The 18,590-nt window shown below is 48.7% G+C and overlaps 1 protein-coding gene across 3 annotated transcripts in view; it reads left to right on the forward strand.

Moving 5' to 3' along the window:
- The window catches only part of MLLT6 (MLLT6, PHD finger containing), a 767,712-nt gene that overhangs the window by 627,456 nt on the left and 121,666 nt on the right, over nt 1-18,590 (forward strand). For 2 of the 3 annotated variants that reach the window (XM_078645616.1, XM_078645614.1), the window contains 3 exons: nt 706-845; nt 1,664-1,852; nt 4,165-4,253. In XM_078645616.1, coding sequence (XP_078501742.1) covers nt 706-845; nt 1,664-1,852; nt 4,165-4,253 — 418 coding nt within the window. The remainder of the gene's footprint in view (nt 1-705; nt 846-1,663; nt 1,853-4,164; nt 4,254-18,590) is intronic. The other variant, XM_078645615.1, reaches the window with a different exon arrangement.

Below are 18,590 nucleotides of genomic sequence, written 5' to 3' on the forward strand. Positions count from 1 at the left end.
GTATTTGTCTCACAAACCACTGTCAGACATCAAAAGTTAGGTAGAACAGGGCATTGCTGCCGCAAGATTAAGGAGCAGGTATAAAAGGTTGGCGTAATGCATGAGGTGGGAGAAGAACGCAGGCAGCAGCGTGGGGCAGTGTGTCTGGGGTCACACGGCTAACCTGCCTACAGCGAGTGTGTAGAGTGAGCTCTTCTAGTGAGAGGAATGCAGGCACCCTCGAAGGCCCACCTTAAAGAGTGGGCGAGAGAGGCTGGCCCTGGTCACACCCTCACCTTAGGCATCACTGTCTTACTGTGGACTAAAGTAACCCCAAAGATGGAAGAAATGGAGGCCGCCCTCCAGCTGTTGGCAAAGGGGTGAGAGAGGGGGACAGGCGGCCCTTCTTGTGCGCCCAACTTTGGAGGTGAAAAGGCACACTGAGAGAGCACACCCTCAGTGAGGAGAACATGTCCTGAGGCAGAGCTGAAAACCATCTCTTACAGTTGCGGACAGAGGGAGTTCTCGTGTGAGATGGAGTGAGAGAGGGAACTCTTGGGTGGGGGAGCAGAAAGAACTCCTTCCAGTAGAGAGCTCTAAGGAGAGACGGTCCAGGGGGTGAAGGTTGGCCCTCTAGAGATAAGATGAACAGACACAGCGCCCTGTCTGTGTAGTATAAAGGAGGGGGGTTTACAGGTTGTTTGTAATTGTTTGTTTAATGCACAGGTCTCCCATCAGCAGCCTCCCAACGGTGTTTGACCAGACCATCTCCTGCAGCAGCAGCCAGCCTGAGAATGCCCCACTTGCAACCCCCAGCATCGAGCAGCTCCTGGAGAAACACGGCAACGGGGAGGCTGGTGTGAACAGTGAGTGTGCCATGGACACCTGGTGTCATTCTGAACCCTCACACATTTTGTCTGCCACTACCTCATGTTTCTACATATCATCATTGGCCTTCGCTTACTTTCCCAGTTTACTCTGACCCGCCTGATGGGTTCACTCTTCTCTGGCTCTTCTGTCTGCGTACTCTTTAAATTGTGTTTGTGTGATCTATACTTGGTATGAAATAGAATTAGACCTACTTTCAGTGTATTCTACTTGTTCACTGCATTGTTATAACTGATAGCTTTCCCTTCTCTATACTTGTTTAGACTCTAAATATAGGTTTTCACTCACTGACCTTCAAGCTCATTGTAAATCACTTTTCAAATATACCTCAAGGGGATGTTCCCTGTTCTCTGTTTACAATCCTTTTCTTCTAAGCCATCAACTCTTTTTGCCTTTTCTATCTTCTCTGCTCGCCGAAGCTGTTGCTTTACCGTCTTCCACTTCTGATGTTCACTCGCCTCTCTTTATTTAGCCTTACTGCAGTGCTTTCAATTTAATTTCCCGTTGTTCGGTCCTTTACTGCTCATCCTTTCCACCTTCCTCCTCCTTTTCTGCCTTCTGTCTTAATGCCTTGTTTTCATTCGGTCCACTTATATTTTGGTGCCCCTACCCACCCCCCCACGTCACTTGTCTAAATATATTCTTCTTACTAGTATAACTTCTGCTCTCTGTTCACTTTGTCTTTGTTTACTTTTCGCCCGTCCCTCTCCCTTTACCTTATTCCCCTTTCTTCCATCCTTCTTCCATCCTTCTTCCTGCATCCTTTTCCTCCTTATCACCCTCTTTCTTCTCCCAGTTGTAGAAATGTTGAAAGCTCTTCATTCGCTGCAAAAGGAGAACCAGAGCCTCCAGGAGCAGATTATGAGTCTGACCGCCAAGAAGGAGCGTCTACAACATCTCAACATCCAGCTGTCCGTGCCTTTCCCAGTCGTTAGCGCCAGCAATGGGCCCACACTTCACACGCACAGTCTTCTGCCTTCCAGTGGTAAGGCTTCTGCGGCCACTTGGCCTTCCGAGTGGCACACCTTTTATTTGAAATGATGTTGATGATGAGTAGATGCAACTGAGTGGCACATATTGAGCCACCAAGCAGTTGGCCTATTGTTTATGGGATTAAGGCCCCCTCCTCACTGTACGCGAAGGATATTGCAAGCCACTGAGAAGGCCTGAGACCATGTGAAGCAATGGGGCTCTAGTTCCCTTACTTCCTTTTTACATACAGCAGGCAGTAGTTTATTGCATATTATACATGCCCTCCCCTTTTCAAATCGTTGGTCATTTGCTCCGTTTTATGAAATAAACATGTAGAATAAAAGTGGAATTGAGACTATGAAAATAAACACGCATCGATGTGCAGTTTAAAATTAAGTAGATTAACGTAAGTCACTTTTGGAACCGATGTAAATTGTCACCTAATCAGTTAGTGTGTGTAAATTTTCAAGAGCAAATTGTGGTTAAGGAAGAAATACTAGCTCTCTGTATTTTTTTTAAACATGGAAGTGCTGAACAACAACCAAGCTTTTACTGTGTCTGCTGCTTGGATGCAGAGATTGTAACGTCACAAGTATAACCACTTATTAAAGTTGGTCAGTGACTCTGGTCTCTTATTAAATGAAAAGTGAGGTCACAACTGGATTCTAATAAAAGGGAAACCGATTGTATATAATCATTGCTGATAACTATATGTTTTATATTAATAATGTGATGCTAACTTGCATGGAACCTAATTGCGGTGGTACATGTCACCCACCAATAATCAAACTTGTGTTCCTTATTACCTCTCGTGCTGGTACCTTATTCAGAAATTGTATTGGGTGATCTATGGGCCTACAGTTGATAATCAGGGCTCTCAATTTATTGACATTAATCTTGTATTCTAATATTTTTTTTTAATAGATTAATATGGTCAGACACGGTTTTTTGGATTTTAAAAAGGGCCATATTGTCAGTACACCTTCTTAATTTCATAGCTTTGGGCACCTCTGTGGCAAGTCGAGTATTAACTTTATTCAATTTTGTCTTAAAATCATAAAAGTACATACCAAAAAACAGTACAGCTATTAAAAGAGTGACTCTATAATAGCAGAGATATCCACAATAAATACATTGATTGCCCCATAAATACATACGTTCATTCTAAAGAACATAAACAATACAGTCATGCTCTTCAGGGGAAAAAACCTGAAACTGGGGGAAAACAATCAAAATGGACGCTATCCAAACTGCACATAGATCTGCTCATTGTCAATGTAGAATACTAGATAAAAAACTTGACACGAAAAAGCACTGGTCTCATGCCTGAAGTTTAAAGGTAAAAGTAGTTGAATAATGTACCGGTGATGCAAAATGTTAGATGTGGGGCAAATCAGTACAAAATGTAAGGTATTGAGTATGAAAATGTTATCACAAATACATGCTCGTAGCTCCGATTCTTTTGTCCAGCCTCCCTTGGAAATTATCAATTGATGAAGCAGATTTAACCCGAAAAGTGTCAGCAATCTGCATTGATAACTGGACATTATCAGTTTCAAATAGGGTTTCATCCCACAAACTGATTTGACCATAATGAAATTGCGGACTGAGCGCTTGGTCCATGCAACATCATCTCGCTACTCTGCCACCCTGGAGTGAAGGGCCTGCTTCAGTCACTAAACTATCGGGGTCTGAAAAAGGTGCTGGTCTGCCCAGATCCGTGAGATTTCTTCTAATAAAAGAGAACCATGGGATGCGGGACATATTGTTCAAGTTCAAACCGTCTTGCACTATGAGTCTATTAAGTTTTAGCTCCTCCTTCAGCCAAAGGGATATCCATAAAAGCAAAGGGTGTATACAAATGAGATCGGAAATGGACCCGAACCAATTCTTAGTGGACAATTTCACTGGGAATGCCTTTCCCCATTTAGATTTTTTTGTTGCTTACTTTACTCCTGTGTTGATGCAGATCAATATTAAAAGATGACTCAGAAAATGCACATGTTCATATCTAAGAATTAGAACTGCCACCCAGTGAATTTGTTTATGCCTTCAGTTACCCGAATATCACAGGCTTTTGAAAATGTTCTTTTTGATTTAAATTGCAACTTGTAGAATTGTATGTAGCACTGAACACTTGTAATGCTTTTGGCATGTTTGTGGTCAGGTTACTAAGGACGATGGGTCTGTCCTCCAGGAACATAATTTTGAGACATGATGATGGTTTAATGCATTAAAGCAGTCTTAGTCCGGTCTAGATTATGAATGACTTTTCATTGCATTCGAAATAACCAAGGTCCTAACCCGTTTATTCTTTGATTACAGCTATCAACCATGATTCCATGAGCATCAGCAAAAGCCCTTCCTGTAAGAACAGCTTCCGGACGGAGAACTCCCTCTCTGCTTCTTCTGAGGTACTTTGTTTGCAAACAACAGATTGCACAAATTTGTTTACATGAACACTACAGACGAGTGTTACTGCTCACCACCCCACCTAGAAGTGTTTTGTTTTTAGGTGAAACTACTGCCATTTCTGTAGATTGGGCTATATTGTATAGCAAATCAATGAAAACAAACTTGATGCCACTGCTGGGAATGTACTCCGTGGGAGAAAAGAAATTAATATATGTTCGCATAGGCTTTCTAACAATTGCTGATATTAATCCTATCTAGAATTTACATGTTCGAGGCATATGCGCTGTAGATCATATGCTGTGCATAGATCGCCATCTAGTGTTGGGTCCAGATGTTTGCACTTTGTTTTTCTTCGAAGAAGTCTTTCCAGTCATGAGGTTGGTGACTCCTCCTTTCGGTGATAGTACGCAAGGGCATCGACTCCATTGTTAGATTGTTTTTTTTCCACCATCAGGTTCGAATGTGTTTTGCTGCGCTCCGGTTCAGCACCATTTCTCCGTCCCCTTCGATGCGCAATCCACTACCCTCAACGGTATTGTTATCGATGGCGGTTTTCCATTTGTTGCGTATCGTCTCACCTCGAAAAAACTTTGGTCGGAAAACTCGTGGCGGGCCGTCTGGCCTACCCGCCCGACCGCACTATCAGTCGATGGAACGGACTCCCTTCAAGTTCTGTCCCGGGTGTCATGCTAAATTTCCACTGACCGACTTGGACCAAGTGTGCCTGTCCCCGGAACACGACGAGAAAGACTGCGATGCGTGTTAATAGCTTCGATCAAAAAATACACGTGATGCAACACCAGAGTGGCTCCGCACTGGACATCTTCGGCGAAGATTCCGACACAGAACATCAAGCTCAAGGAGCCGAAGAGGAAGAACATTTCTCCATGTTCGAAGTTGACTCTGACATGGAAGAAAAGGAGCAAGTTACTCCGGGTCAATTTACCGTGAGTAAAGATACCCCTTTGTCCCCTCAACAACCAAAGACAAAGGCTCCGGTCCCTCCTCCGTCTTCGGGCCAAGGTTGGCACCGACAAAAGGTTTCCGATGCCCAACCCTCGGGCCCGGCTCCGAAACATAAAGGACAGCCTTCCGACTCGGGCTCGAGCAGGCCCACTCCGGTGCCGAACCAACACCTTCAGCACCAAAACCTAAATCTAAACATGTGTAGGTCACAATGCCACCGTTGCTGAAAATTCTACCTTTGACACTGAAAGGCTCGGAGCTGAAACCTTCGACGTTGAAACAAGCAACTAAAGATAAAGATACTCTGTCTAAAGAGTCTCGAGCCGATGCCCCGCCTTCGGATCCGAAGCAGAAAAAACTTGTTATCAACCCTGATATCCATGCCCCTCTTCCAAAAAACCGAAGATAGACCAGCCAGAGGACTACCACATTCCTTTCAAAAGCAAGTGTGGGCACTAACACTTCTCCCCCTTACATTCCTCCTCCTTCCCCCACTGATCCCAATGTTCGAGGCATGTGGGCTGCTGAATTTATATCTATGCATAGATCGCCGCCTAGTGTTGGGTCCGGATGATTGCACATTGTTGTCCTGGAAGAGTCTTTGAAGTATCACGAGATAGGTGACTCCTCCCTTGGACTACAGTGCGCATGGGCATCCTCTCCATCTTCAGATTGTTTTTTTCCGCCATTGGGTTCGGATGTACCTTCTCGACTCCAGTTCGGAATATACTTTAAATACTTTTGTGAGGCCAAAAGGCCTTTGGGGCGTCGGTATTATCTCTCGTTCGGTGTCCAATACTTCATCCAGTTCTTCGAACAGGACGTCGAAGGCCGTATTGCCTTTCGACAGCTGAGCGTCGACGATGGAACGGAGCCCGTTCAAGAGATGCCCCGTCTGCAACTCCAAATACCCTCACATCGATGTGCACCCGGTGTGCAACAAGTGCCTATCCCCGGACCACGACGAGGCCAGCTGCATGGCCTGTTCCAAGTTCCGGTCGAAAAAACACTTCGGCTTCGACGCGCCGCGAGGCAGTCGGCCCAGAAAACGGCGCCAGACCCAGAAGATATCTTCGAGGCAGACGTCATCGAGGGCCCCGATCAAGAGGATCCAGACCGGCAGTCGGACCCTGCATCGGAGCACGACTCACAATATAGTGTGGACGAAGAACAAGACTAGGTCCATGAAGAAGACATCGTGGAGGTAGGAGACGACGCAGACGCCATCGGAGCCGTCGATGACGACTCAAGCGATGAGCAAAGCCCATCCGCAATCGCGGGGCCCGATACGGACACTATACTCTCTACGGCTCAGGTCGAGGCATCGCCGGAAGGCCTTAGCCAAGATCTTTACCCGCATTCTATAGCCCCGCGTCCAGGCCCGGCTAAGAATACTTCTACAGAGCCATCGGTCCATCAGCCACTTTCGACTGCAAAATCGAAACCGAAACGAACTGTATCGAAACCGAAACTGCTTACGTCAGTCCTCGGATCGACAGCTTCGGAGTCGTCGACTCCAACACCATCTAAAGGTGTCGTTAACCCTTCGGGGTCCCAAGGGGGCGTCGACCCAAAATTCGGGACGCCGAAGCCTGTCTCTGCCGTCAAGCGCTGACGCTGTCGACGCCCACGCCCACAGCTGGCGACACTGGCAAAGGACTCAAGGCTAGGAAGACTGTCGATCCGAAACTTCCAGCCTCGGCGCCGATATCCGGCAAGGCCTTCGAGTCGAAAAGAACACCCGACCCAAAAGAGCACGTCACGTCGAAGCAAAAAGGCGTACCTGTTGCGCACCGACAGCTCAAATCGACGCAAGTCCACAAGCAGCCAAGTGATCCTAAAAAGTTGGTCGGATCGAAGACGGCGACACCCTCAAGAACGGTCGGCTCGTCTCCACTGCTTTCACAACCTATTAAATATGGACTGCCCCCAACCGCTCGACCAAAAACCGTCGAGCCACAAAAAAGCACAAACACTACCAAAACAGTGTCAGCAGTTTCCAGGCGTCAGTCCACTGAAGAGGATGTCATTTTCCAACCATCCTCCTATGACAATCAAGTGAAACTGTTCATCGACTCGGATACAGGTAGACTCACCATTTATAAACGGAAAATAGCTCCAGAAAGACCTTTGGAATCATACAAAATCCCTCTGAAAAGAAAGAGAGACTCAGCAACCTCACCTGCTCTTTCTGAGCCTGTGGAGACCTATGAACAAGACTATTCCTATTCACCCACACGCACCTATGAGGATATAGGGGAGGGATACAATGAAGATGAGTTCAATTATCCTGCTGACACAGATCAGGATGAACAGCAAACCTGGACTGACCCTGGTGAGCCACAGACCACACCTGACACTCAGTCCTATACCATCAAAACCTCGCCTACTGAAGATACTGCGTTTCACGCTTTGATTGAAAGGGCAGCCAAAAATCATGATGTGGACATGCATGCTGACCCAGTAGAGGAGGACTTTTTGTTGGATACTTTCTTAACTTCAGAAAGATCTGTAAAAACGTTGCCTATGCTAAAAGGTGTCCTTAAACACGCTACTGACATCTATAAGGAGACCACAAGGGCACAGGTTGTAAACCCAAGCATTGAAAAGAAGTACCGGCCTGCACCTGTGGACCCTACGTACATCAAGGGCCAGCTCCCGTTGGACTCCCTCGTAGTGGCTAATGCTCGTAAACGGGCTAACTCTCAAACCAGTGGTGATGCTCCCCCTCCGGACAAAGAATCCAAAATCTTTGAGGCATCTGGCAAGCGAGTAGCGGCTCAAGCAGCAAATATTTGGAGGATCTCCAACACACAAGCCCTATTAGCCAGATATGATAGGGCACACTATGACACGTTAGAGCAGCTACTGCAACACCTGCCTGAGACTTATAAGGAGGGAGCAGAAATGCTGATACAGGAGGGGAAATTAATTTCCAATGCGTCCATCAAGTGTGCGCTAGATGCAGCAGACACGGCAGCTAGGGCCATAAACACAAGTGTGATGCTTAGAAGGCATGCCTGGTTACGCATCTCTGGTTTTAAGCCAGAGATACAAACTACTTTACTCAACCAGCCGGTTAACCCTGATTTTCTCTTTGGCCCTGAGGTAGACACAACCCTTGAGAAAATTAAAAAAGACACTGAGACAGCAAAATCCATGGGGGCTCTACAGTCACAACAGTTCTGGGGCAGTTCCTTTTGTCGCTCCGGTAACAGGGGAGCCTCCAGAGGTCAAGCATCACAGCAAGCCCAATACAACAGAGGGGGCTCGCAGACCACCTAAAACAAAACAATAGGGGTGGCTATCATGGGAACAGCACCAAAGGCAGAGGACGCGGAAATAATAATACCAGATCCTCCGCCACCAATAAACAGTGACGTCTTGTCACTGCCCCCGACCATATAACACCAGTCGGGGGAAGACTCCAGCAGTTCCTGCCAGTCTGGGAAGGCATAACCACAGACAGGTGGGTGAGAGACATTATACAACATGGCTATTGTCTTGAACTAACCTCCACTCCACCCAACATACCCCCAAGGCACCGTCCTATGTCCGCAGAGCACATGCACTTATTGCAGCAAGAAGTCCTCTGCATGCTGCTAAAAGGGGCCATAGAACTCGTGCCTTTAAATCAGCAGGGTACAGGGGTGTACTCACTGTACTTCTTAATCCCAAAAAAGGACGGGTCTCTCAGGCCCATTCTAGACCTCAGACCCCTGAACCAGTACATCTTGTCAGAACCTTTTCACATGCTGACTTTACAACAAGTTCTACCATTGCTCAGTCAGGGAGACTTCCTAGCGACCCTAGACCTAAAAGACGCATATTTCCACATTCCCATTCAACCAGGACACAGGAAATATCTCAGGTTCACCATAAACAACCAGCATTACCAGTTCAAGGTCCTGCCTTTCGGGGTCACTACTGCCCCCAGGGTGTTCACAAAGTGCTTAGCAACAGTGGCGGCGCACCTTCGAGACAACACATCCACGTCTATCCTTATCTAGACGACTGGCTTGTTCAAGCAAAGTCAGCCCAGCAATGTGCCAGCCACATGTCCCGCACAATTCACCTCCTACACAGTCTAGGATTTTCGCTCAACTACCCAAGATCACACCTTCAACCCGCACATGTGCAACAATACTTGGGCGCGACACTCAACACTCTAACAGCGACAGCGCACCCAAACGAAACCAGAGTCAACAGCATGCAATTGCTCATTCAGAAGTTCAAGCCACAACACTCGCTCCCAGCTCAGGTTTTTCTGCGGCTGATAGGTATGATGGCCTCCTGCATCTTTATAGTCCCTCAGGCAAGGCTACACATGCGTCCGCTTCAGGAATGCCTGGCACGACAGTGGAACCAGGCTCTAGGGCATCTAAAACACCTAGTGTTGGTGACCGGTCGTGCATACAACTCTCTGCATTGGTGGAACACACAAAACCTTTGCAGGGGACGACCGTTCCAAGAGCCTGTACCACAGATAGTGCTGACAACGGACGCATCTCTCCAGGGTTGGGGAGCGCATGTCCTCCAGTATACAGTGCAGGGACTATGGACAGCGCAGCAGCAAAAGATGCACATCAACCTGTTGGAGCTCATGGCAATTTTCATGGCAATAAAGGCCTTCAGGCTGCATCTGTGCAACAAAGTCGTGCTGATCCGGACGGACAACATGACTGCCATGTATTACATCCAGAAGCAGGGAGGCACGCACTCTCCACAATTGTCTCATCTAGCCCAGAGCATGTGGAAGTGGGCCATTCAAAGGAACATGTTCCTCATAGCGGAACATCTCCCAGGCAAAGACAACCAGATGGCGGACCTGCTCAGCAGGCACAGCCACCAGATGCACGAGTGGGAGATACACCCCTCAGTGCTCCAACCATATTTCCAGCAGTGGGGTCATCCAGAGATAGACCTATTCCCCACAAAGGAAAACGCAAAATGCCAAACCTTCGCCGCCAGGTTCCCACACCCGCAGTCTCAGGCCAATGCGATATGGATGAACTGGTCAGGCAGATTTGCGTACGCTTTTCCTCCAGCACCGCTCATACCGCTAGTGGCACGCAAACTGCGGCAGCACTCCATGACGCTCATCCTAGTTGCTCCAACGTGGGCACGGCAAGCGTGGTACACCACGTTCCTAGAACTTTCAGTGGTGCCTCACCAACGGCTGCACCTCAGGCCCAGTCTCCTCACTCAGAACCGTGGAGACATTCAGCACCCTGCCAACCCTACTCCTGAGGCGGAAGCCGGGAGTCTTAATGCTTAGCCTGTTTTTAAATATTACACTTTGAGAGTCACGTTATTGTGTTTTGTTTTTAAACTCACCACTATTCTCTGATGGTCTGACAGGGACAGAGACCTTTCACGCTGACATACCGCGCTAAGGATTTTATCGCAGCCGCGGTCCTCTTGCAAGTAAGAACAGCTGCCGCCATCACCTCCTGGGACTAAGACCCCATGGAAAGAAGTGTAGCCAACATCTGCTCCACGTAGTAGACATCCCACCAACTTGCCCTATCTGTAAATCTACCCTTAAACCCAAGTCGGCCCTAGACCAGCTACACAAGTACCGCATGTTCATGCTAAATTGTAGATCCCTACCTAAACATAGGGCTGCTGGAAGAACATATGCCAGACATTGTCTTCCTGACAGAAACTTGGCTTGCCACAGATTCGGAGCCTGCCCTAGTCACAGCCCTTCCACCCGGCTTCCAAATCACTCGGCAGGACCGTCCTGAGGGTAGAGGAGGAGGCTTAGCAATTATTTATAAAGATCAATTCCTCTGCCGAGTCTTCCCTGAAACCATCCTTGATTGCGAGAGCTTAGCCTTCAGTCTCGAACTCTCCCCTAACAACTGCTTCTCAGGAACCCTAATCTACCGCCCTCCAGGTCCCCCCAAGCAATTCCACAACCATCTTGCTTCGACTGTGGCTGAACGGGTGAGCACCTATTCTAACTTCACCCTGCTAGGTGATCTTAACTTTCACTTTGACTCCGTGACAGATCACACGGCAACCACACTTACAGACGACTTAGCAGCTCTTCAACTAATCCAACTTGTCAAATCTCCAACCCATGTCAAGGGTCATTTGCTGGACCCAGTATTCAGCAACTGTGTAGACCTGGCAACAAGTCTACCAATTCCCCTCCCGTGGACTGACCATTTATTAGTCCCCTTTACCTGGACCACTCCTAAGCCCTTAACCATCAGACCCACAGTAAGAATGGCCAGAGCCTGGTCTCGCCTTCCAGTCGAAAAATGGACCACCAAACTTACTAGCAGCCTACCTCGTTACAATGAGGACCCCTGCCTAGCGAACCAGACATACGAAGAATGGATAACTCAATCCCTTGATAACTCTCTGCCCAAAAGAAAAACCACACTGAAACGTCTCCATAAAACCGCTCCCTGGTACTCAGAGGCCCTTAGGGCAAAGAAACGCCAGTGTAGGAAAGCTGAAAGGAAATGGCGTCTGGACTTCTCACCAGGGAAAAAAACTCAACACCGCAGTTTAATCAAAGAGTATAAAGACGAAATCAAAACCACCCAAGCTGCATACTTCTCTAATAAAATTATTTTAGCTAAATCAAAACCCAGGGAAATTTTCCAGATTGTGAAAACTCTTACAAAGTTGCCACCTAGCCTGCTTGAGACCAAATCCACGGAACACAGTAACAAGATGGCAGACTTCTTCCATCAAAAAGTCAACAAAATCTATGCATCCTTCCCCCCCCCTGGCCACCCCCCTTCCAGCCGTGACCAACACAACTCTGGTACACCCTTCATCGCAGCATCTTCCCACACTAGACCACTTTCCCCCTCTTGATCTTGCGTCCCTGGAATCGTTGGCTCGAAAAGTTAAATCTGGTTCCCCCGACGATCCAGCCCCGCCAGACATTAGTATGTCAGCATCCAAGGTCACTTTGCCCATCATAATGGACCTCCTGAACTCTTCTATCACCTCCGGCACGATTCCGCCTGGTTGGAAACGGGCCATGGTTCGAGCCCTGCTAAAGAAACCCAGCTTGGACCCTTCAGAGTTTAGCAACTACCGGCCAATCTCCCTGCTCCCCTGGCTGAGTAAAGTCTTGGAGAGATATATCAACGGCCAACTGATCACCTTCCTAGAAAACAACCAACTGCTAGACCCCACCCAGACAGGCTTCAGACCCAAGCATGGAACTGAAACCGCCCTTCTTATGGTCACCGAGGAATCCAGAAACATCCTGGACCAAGGAGGATCAGTGGCAGTGATCCTCCTCGACCTCAGCGCGGCCTTTGACACGGTCAGCCACGACATTCTGCTGAACCGTCTGACTAATATTGGTATTAAACACAAGGCATGGCTATGGTTCAAGTCCTTCTTGAAGGACAGATCCTTTCGGGTATTCGACGGCGAATCAGTGTCTACTAGTAGACCACTAAGATGCGGGGTCCCACAAGGCTCCTCATTAAGCCCTGCGCTCTTTAACATTTATATGAGGCCACTGGCTGAGGTTGTTCGTCCGTTTGGAGTTAAGATCATTTCCTACGCGGACGACACCCAGCTGGTGGTCTCATTGACGCAGGAGGCCAACATGCCAATGGGAGGAGGGCTCAGAAAATGTCTAGAGGAGGTAAAGAGCTGGATGTCCTCCTCATCACTCAAATTAAACGGGGACAAGACAGAGCTGATGCTTCTGGGCCCCACTGATCCTAGCTCTTTCAATGCTCTATGGCCACCCTGTCTGGGCACCCCCCCAGCACCTAAGGATAACATCAAGAGCCTTGGGGTGTGGCTGGACAGATCCCTTTCATTTGGCATCCAAGCTACCAAACTCTCGGCTACCTGCTTTGGCCTTCTTAGGATGTTAAAGAAAGTTCTTCATCTTTTACCCATGGAGGCTAAGCAGGTAGCTATCCAGGGTCTTATCCAGTCCCGCCTGGACTTTAACAACGCCCTCTACCTTGCTGCTCCAGACTATACACTGCGGAGACTTCAAATAGTGCAGAATTGTGCAGCTCGCACATTGCTTCAGCTCCCTCATCGACAATCAGTAAGAGCTGGCTTGATCAGCTTACACTGGTTACGAGTGCGCCAAAGAATCCACTTTAAAGCCTTGTGTATCGCCCACCAGGCCTTCTGGAACACAGGTCCTCTGATCACCCGTGACCTAGTCTCCCACTATCAACCAAGCAGAAATCTCCGCTCAAACCAGGCCTTTATGGCCACAATGCCCAGAATAAAAAAGGCCAGATCAGGCGGTAGGACCTTCACCCATAATGCTTCCAGGATGTGGAATGCCCTACCCCTTCATCTGAGAGCCAACCCCAATCACTCCTCATTCCGGAAACAGCTTAAAACATTCCTCTTCAACTCCCCACAGTAATTGCTTGTAAGACCTCCTGCTTCCGCCAAGTCCCTCTGTTGGTTCCTAGCGCTTGGACGCCCCCGGGCAGCAATTACGCTCTACAAATCCACATACAAATACCCTGATCCGCAACAGTTAGACCTTGCGATATGGCTCCTGAGGTCATAGAGTTTGGCTATCTCAACTTGCCCCCTGACTGTATGGACATCATCAAGGAAGCAAGAAGGCCTACAACCAGGGCGTGCTACGCCGCCAAATGGAAGCGATTTGTCATTTACTGTTCTACTAATGACATAAATCCACTAGATGCATCCACGCAAGACATTATATGTTATTTGTTGCACCTATACAAATGTAATCTGGCATATAGTTCCATTAGGATATACGTGGCCGCAATGGCAGCTTATCTTCAAAACAGACAGCATCTTTCTCTTTTTAGAGTGCCGGCCATTAAAGCTTTTATGGAAGGACTCAAAAGAGTGATTCCTCCCAGACACCCTCCTTCATCTGTCTGGAATCTAAACATAGTTCTCACCAGACTAATGGGACCACCCGTTGAACCTCTTCACTCTTGTGAGATACAGTTTCTAACATGGAAAGTTGCTTTTCTAGTGGCAATCACATCGCTAAGGAGAGTTAGTGAGCTTCAAGCCCTAACTATCCAAGAGCCATTCATACAAATTCATGCTAATCGGGTGGTGCTGCGTACCAACCCAACATTGATGCCTATGGTGGTGTCGCAGTTCCACATTAACCAAACCATAGAACTGCCCGTTTTCTTCCCAAATCCAGACTCGGTAGCAGACAGAGCACTGCACACGCTAGATGTCAAAAGAGCTCTCCTGTATTACATAGACAGGACAAAGGATTTCAGGAAGACTAAGCAACTGCTTGTTGCCTTCTCTCCACAACACAAAGGCAACCCCATTTCAAAGTCAGGTATAGCCAGATGGATCGTTAAGTGCATACAAATCTGTTATCAAAAAGCAAAACGCACATTAACAGTTCCCCCAAGAGCGCATTCCACACGCAAGTTAGGGGCATCCATGGCTTTCCTGGGTAACATTCCTGTAGAGGATATATGTAGAGCAGCCACATGGACCACCATACACACATTCACCAAACACTACTGCGTGGATGTACACTCCAAACAGCAAGCTGCTGTAGGTCAGGCTGTTCTCAGAACTCTTTTTCAGACTGCCGCAGCTGGCACGGGCAACCGCCGCTAAGGAGGATACTGCTATTTATTCTATGCATAGATATAAATTCAGCAGCCCACATGCCTCGAACGGAATATGCTACTTACCAGTATGCATCTGTTCTTGGCATGTAGGGCTGCTGACATTTATACTCTCCCTCTGTGTCTCCCTCCCTGTCTCCCACTCTCCCTCCGAGTCTCCCTCTCCCTCTGTGTCTGCCTTCCAGTCTCCCACTCTCCCTCCCAGTCTCCCTCTCCCTCTGTCTCCCTTCCAGTATCCCACTCTCCCTCTGTGTCTCCCTCCCAGTCTCCCTCTCCCTCTGTCTCCCTCCCCGTCTCCCACTCTCCCTCTGTGTCTCCCTCCCTGTCTCCCACTCTCCCTCTCTGTCTCCCTCCCAGTCTCCCACTCTCTGTTTCCCTCCCTCTCTCCCTCCCTCCCTCTGTCTCCCTCCCTGTCTCCCACTCTGTTTCCCTCCCTCCCTCTGTGTCTCCCTCTTCCCTCTGTGTCTCCCTCCCTGTCTCCCTCCCTCCCTGTCTCCCTCCCTCTCTCTGTGTCTCCCTCCCTCTGTGTCTCCCTCCCTCTGTGTCTCCCTCCCTCTGTGTCTCCCTCCCTCTGTGTCTCCCTCCCTCTGTGTATCCCTCCCTCTGTGTCTCCCTCCCTCCTTCTGTGTCTCCCTCCCTCTGTGTCTCCCTCCCTCTGTGTATCCCTCCCTCTGTGTCTCCCTCCCTCCTTCTGTGTCTCCCTCCCTCCTTCTGTGTCTCCCTCCCTCTGTGTCTCCCTCCCTCCCTCTGTGTCTCCCTCCCTCTGTGTCTCCCTCCCTCTGTGTCTCCCTCCCTCTGTGTCTCCCTCCCTCCCTCTGTGTCTCCCTCCCTCCCTCTGTGTCTCCCTCCCTCTGTGTCTCCCTCCCTCTGTGTCTCCCTCCCTCTGTGTCTCCCTCCCTCTGTGTTCCCCTCTCTCCCTCCCTCTGTGTTCCCCTCCCTCCCTCTGTCTCCCTCCCTGTCTCCCACTCTCTGTTTCCCTCCCTCCCTCTGTGTCTCCCTCCCTCTGTGTCTCCCTCCCTCTGTGTCTCCCTCCCTCCCTCTGTCTCCCTCCCTCTGTGTCTCCCTCCCTCTGTGTATCCCTCCCTCTGTGTCTCCCTCCCTCTGTGTCGCCCTCCCTCTGTGTCTCCCTCCCTCTGTGTCTCCCTCCCTCTGTGTATCCCTCCCTCTGTGTCTCCCTCCCTCTGTGTTCCCCTCTCTCCCTCCCTCTGTGTTCCCCTCCCTCCCTCTGTCTCCCTCCCTGTCTCCCACTCTCTGTTTCCCTCCCTCCCTCTGTGTCTCCCTCCCTCTGTGTCTCCCTCCCTCTGTGTCTCCCTCCCTCCCTCTGTGTCTCCCTCCCTCTGTGTCTCCCTCCCTCTGTGTATCCCTCCCTCTGTGTCTCCCTCCCTCTGTGTCTCCCTCCCTCTGTGTATCCCTCCCTCTGTGTCTCCCTCCCTCTGTGTCTCCCTCCCTCTGTGTCTCCCTCCCTCTGTGTATCCCTCCCTCTGTGTCTCCCTCCCTCTGTGTCTCCCTCCCTCTGTGTCTCCCTCCCTCTGTGTTCCCCTCTCTCCCTCCCTCTGTGTCCCCTCCCTCCCTCTGTCTCCCTCCCTGTCTCCCACTCTCTGTTTCCCTCCCTCCCTCTGTGTCTCCCTCCCTCTGTGTCTCCCTCCCTCTGTGTTCCCCTCTCTCCCTCCCTCTGTGTTCCCCTCCCTCCCTCTGTCTCCCTCCCTGTCTCCCACTCTCTGTTTCCCTCCCTCCCTCTGTGTCTCCCTCCTGCCCTCTCTCTGTGTCTCCCTTCTCCCTCCCTCTGTGTCCTCTCACCATAGCTGCCAAGGTTTCAGATTGCTTATATGTGACATGTTAATAATTTCAGTGCAATTATGAGTGACATTCAACGACTATGAGTGACACTTTCTCGCGAGCCAAAAATCAAGCATGAAGACGAGAGAAACATATAAATATCAGAAATTACACCCATTTGAGCAACTAGGAACTCTAGGATCTTAATACTGGTGCACAGCACCAGAATTTGCTGCTCAAAAATTCAGCCCATACACAAAACCTGTCTGTCACACCTACACTTCAGGGTCTGTACTGAGAGACAGCGTGCACATGTGAGTTTACTGCAGGAAAGGTTTGTGGTAATATCAGAAAAATCAAGAGTAAAACCCAAAGCAGCAAACCCAACACACCCACAAACAACCCAAAAACGTTCAGCCTAAAACTGTCACTTCAGAGGTTGCATTGGAGGCGGGCATGAAAAGAAAGCTACCGCCTCAATGTCTCAACAAGGTATGGATGGGAGAGTGCGTGTATTTAAGCTTGCAGCAGGCCAGTTGTTTTTTTTAATTCAGGAAATCAACAGTAAAACCCAATGCAAGAGATTTAAACAGGCCAAAAAAAGTCACTGGCCTGTTCAAGACCTTGGCTTCTCCAAATTAATGTTTTTCCTTTTTTGCAGTTTTATGTAGCGCTGGCTCAACCAAAAGGTATTGAATGGCTTTAAATGAGCACCAGTTACATTTTATGAACACGGGGAGTTATTTGCTGGGAGTCAAACCTGTTTCTGTACCTGAGTTCCGAAGTCAGTAGCTGACTGATGGCACATTCTCTTTATATTGCTAGTTCATTGCTTTTTCTTGGGTGCAAAGCACTTCCTTTAACCATATTGTAAGCTCTGCGTGTTCCCTGAAGCACCCTGAGTCTTGTACTCACTCTCCTCGCCTGTGACATGCTGCCCTGCGCCAGTTGGGACACCATTAGTGTTGAAGGAATAAACTTGTAAGCAGTGCTCAACTCACACACGGCGCCAGGACTATTCATCAGGAAATGTGAGAAAGTAGGAAAAGGAGTGATGCCCACTGCCCAGACCACCATAAAGTTAAATGTGCAGCACTGGAAAAATGAAAACAAAGAACTTGCGTCTCCTGGAAGCAATTGAACTGTTGCATAAAACGGAAAACATCAGAAGGCGCCAGGTCCATATGAGCTGGGCCAGAGCTTCCTGTTGTTATTATGGTAACTGAATTCGGAGGTGGCGCAACTTACAAATAAACAAGTTGGGTGACTGCGTACAATAATGTGCTGAGCACGCGGCTGTCCTGAATTGAATGCACAATGATGTGGGCAAATAAAGTGGGCAGACCATCGGTGTGGTGGCATTGGTAAAGGTATCAGTGTGAATTTTTAGGCCGGCACAGAAATGTTACATATGATAATTCTAACAGCTTGAGATAGGTGTCTGCATGCCGTGCTTGCGTGTTACTGGCTGTGTGTAAGTTTGTGGCTGCAAATTGCAGGTGTGTCACGTGTGTTTGAAAAGCAAGTACATTTTGAACTTTACTTACTTGCATTACCCCGCCGGCAGCTAAATGATTTTATGTCCTTAATTTAGGGCTAGGCACACTCTTTTTGCATCGATTCATCCGGTGGCCATTCTTGGACGTGGCCTGGCTCACCTCTCTCTATGGATGGTAACCAGCAACCGGCATAAAACAGGTCGGCCTCGCTGCTCACTTCCTGCAAGTTCAGTGGCACCACAATCAGTGGAGCTAAGTCGCCGTAGCCCAAAGTTTGTGCGCTTTTGCAGAAATCTACTGAGGCAGATTGTCACTGCACACTAGTTATCAGTTCCACGGCCGCAGGCTGATCCGGATGACAGCTGGGCATTTTTAAATGCATAAAGTTAAACTACAACTAAAAGAATAAGGCACAGTACCTTATTTCTTTTGCGAAGCGTCAGTGACTTTAGCTGCAGGCTCTGTGTGCTCTCTCCGCACTGTATGCAGC

The sequence above is a fragment of the Lissotriton helveticus genome, chromosome 5_1, assembly GCF_964261635.1.
Source record: "Lissotriton helveticus chromosome 5_1, aLisHel1.1, whole genome shotgun sequence".
Classification (NCBI taxonomy): Eukaryota; Metazoa; Chordata; class Amphibia; order Caudata; family Salamandridae; genus Lissotriton; species Lissotriton helveticus.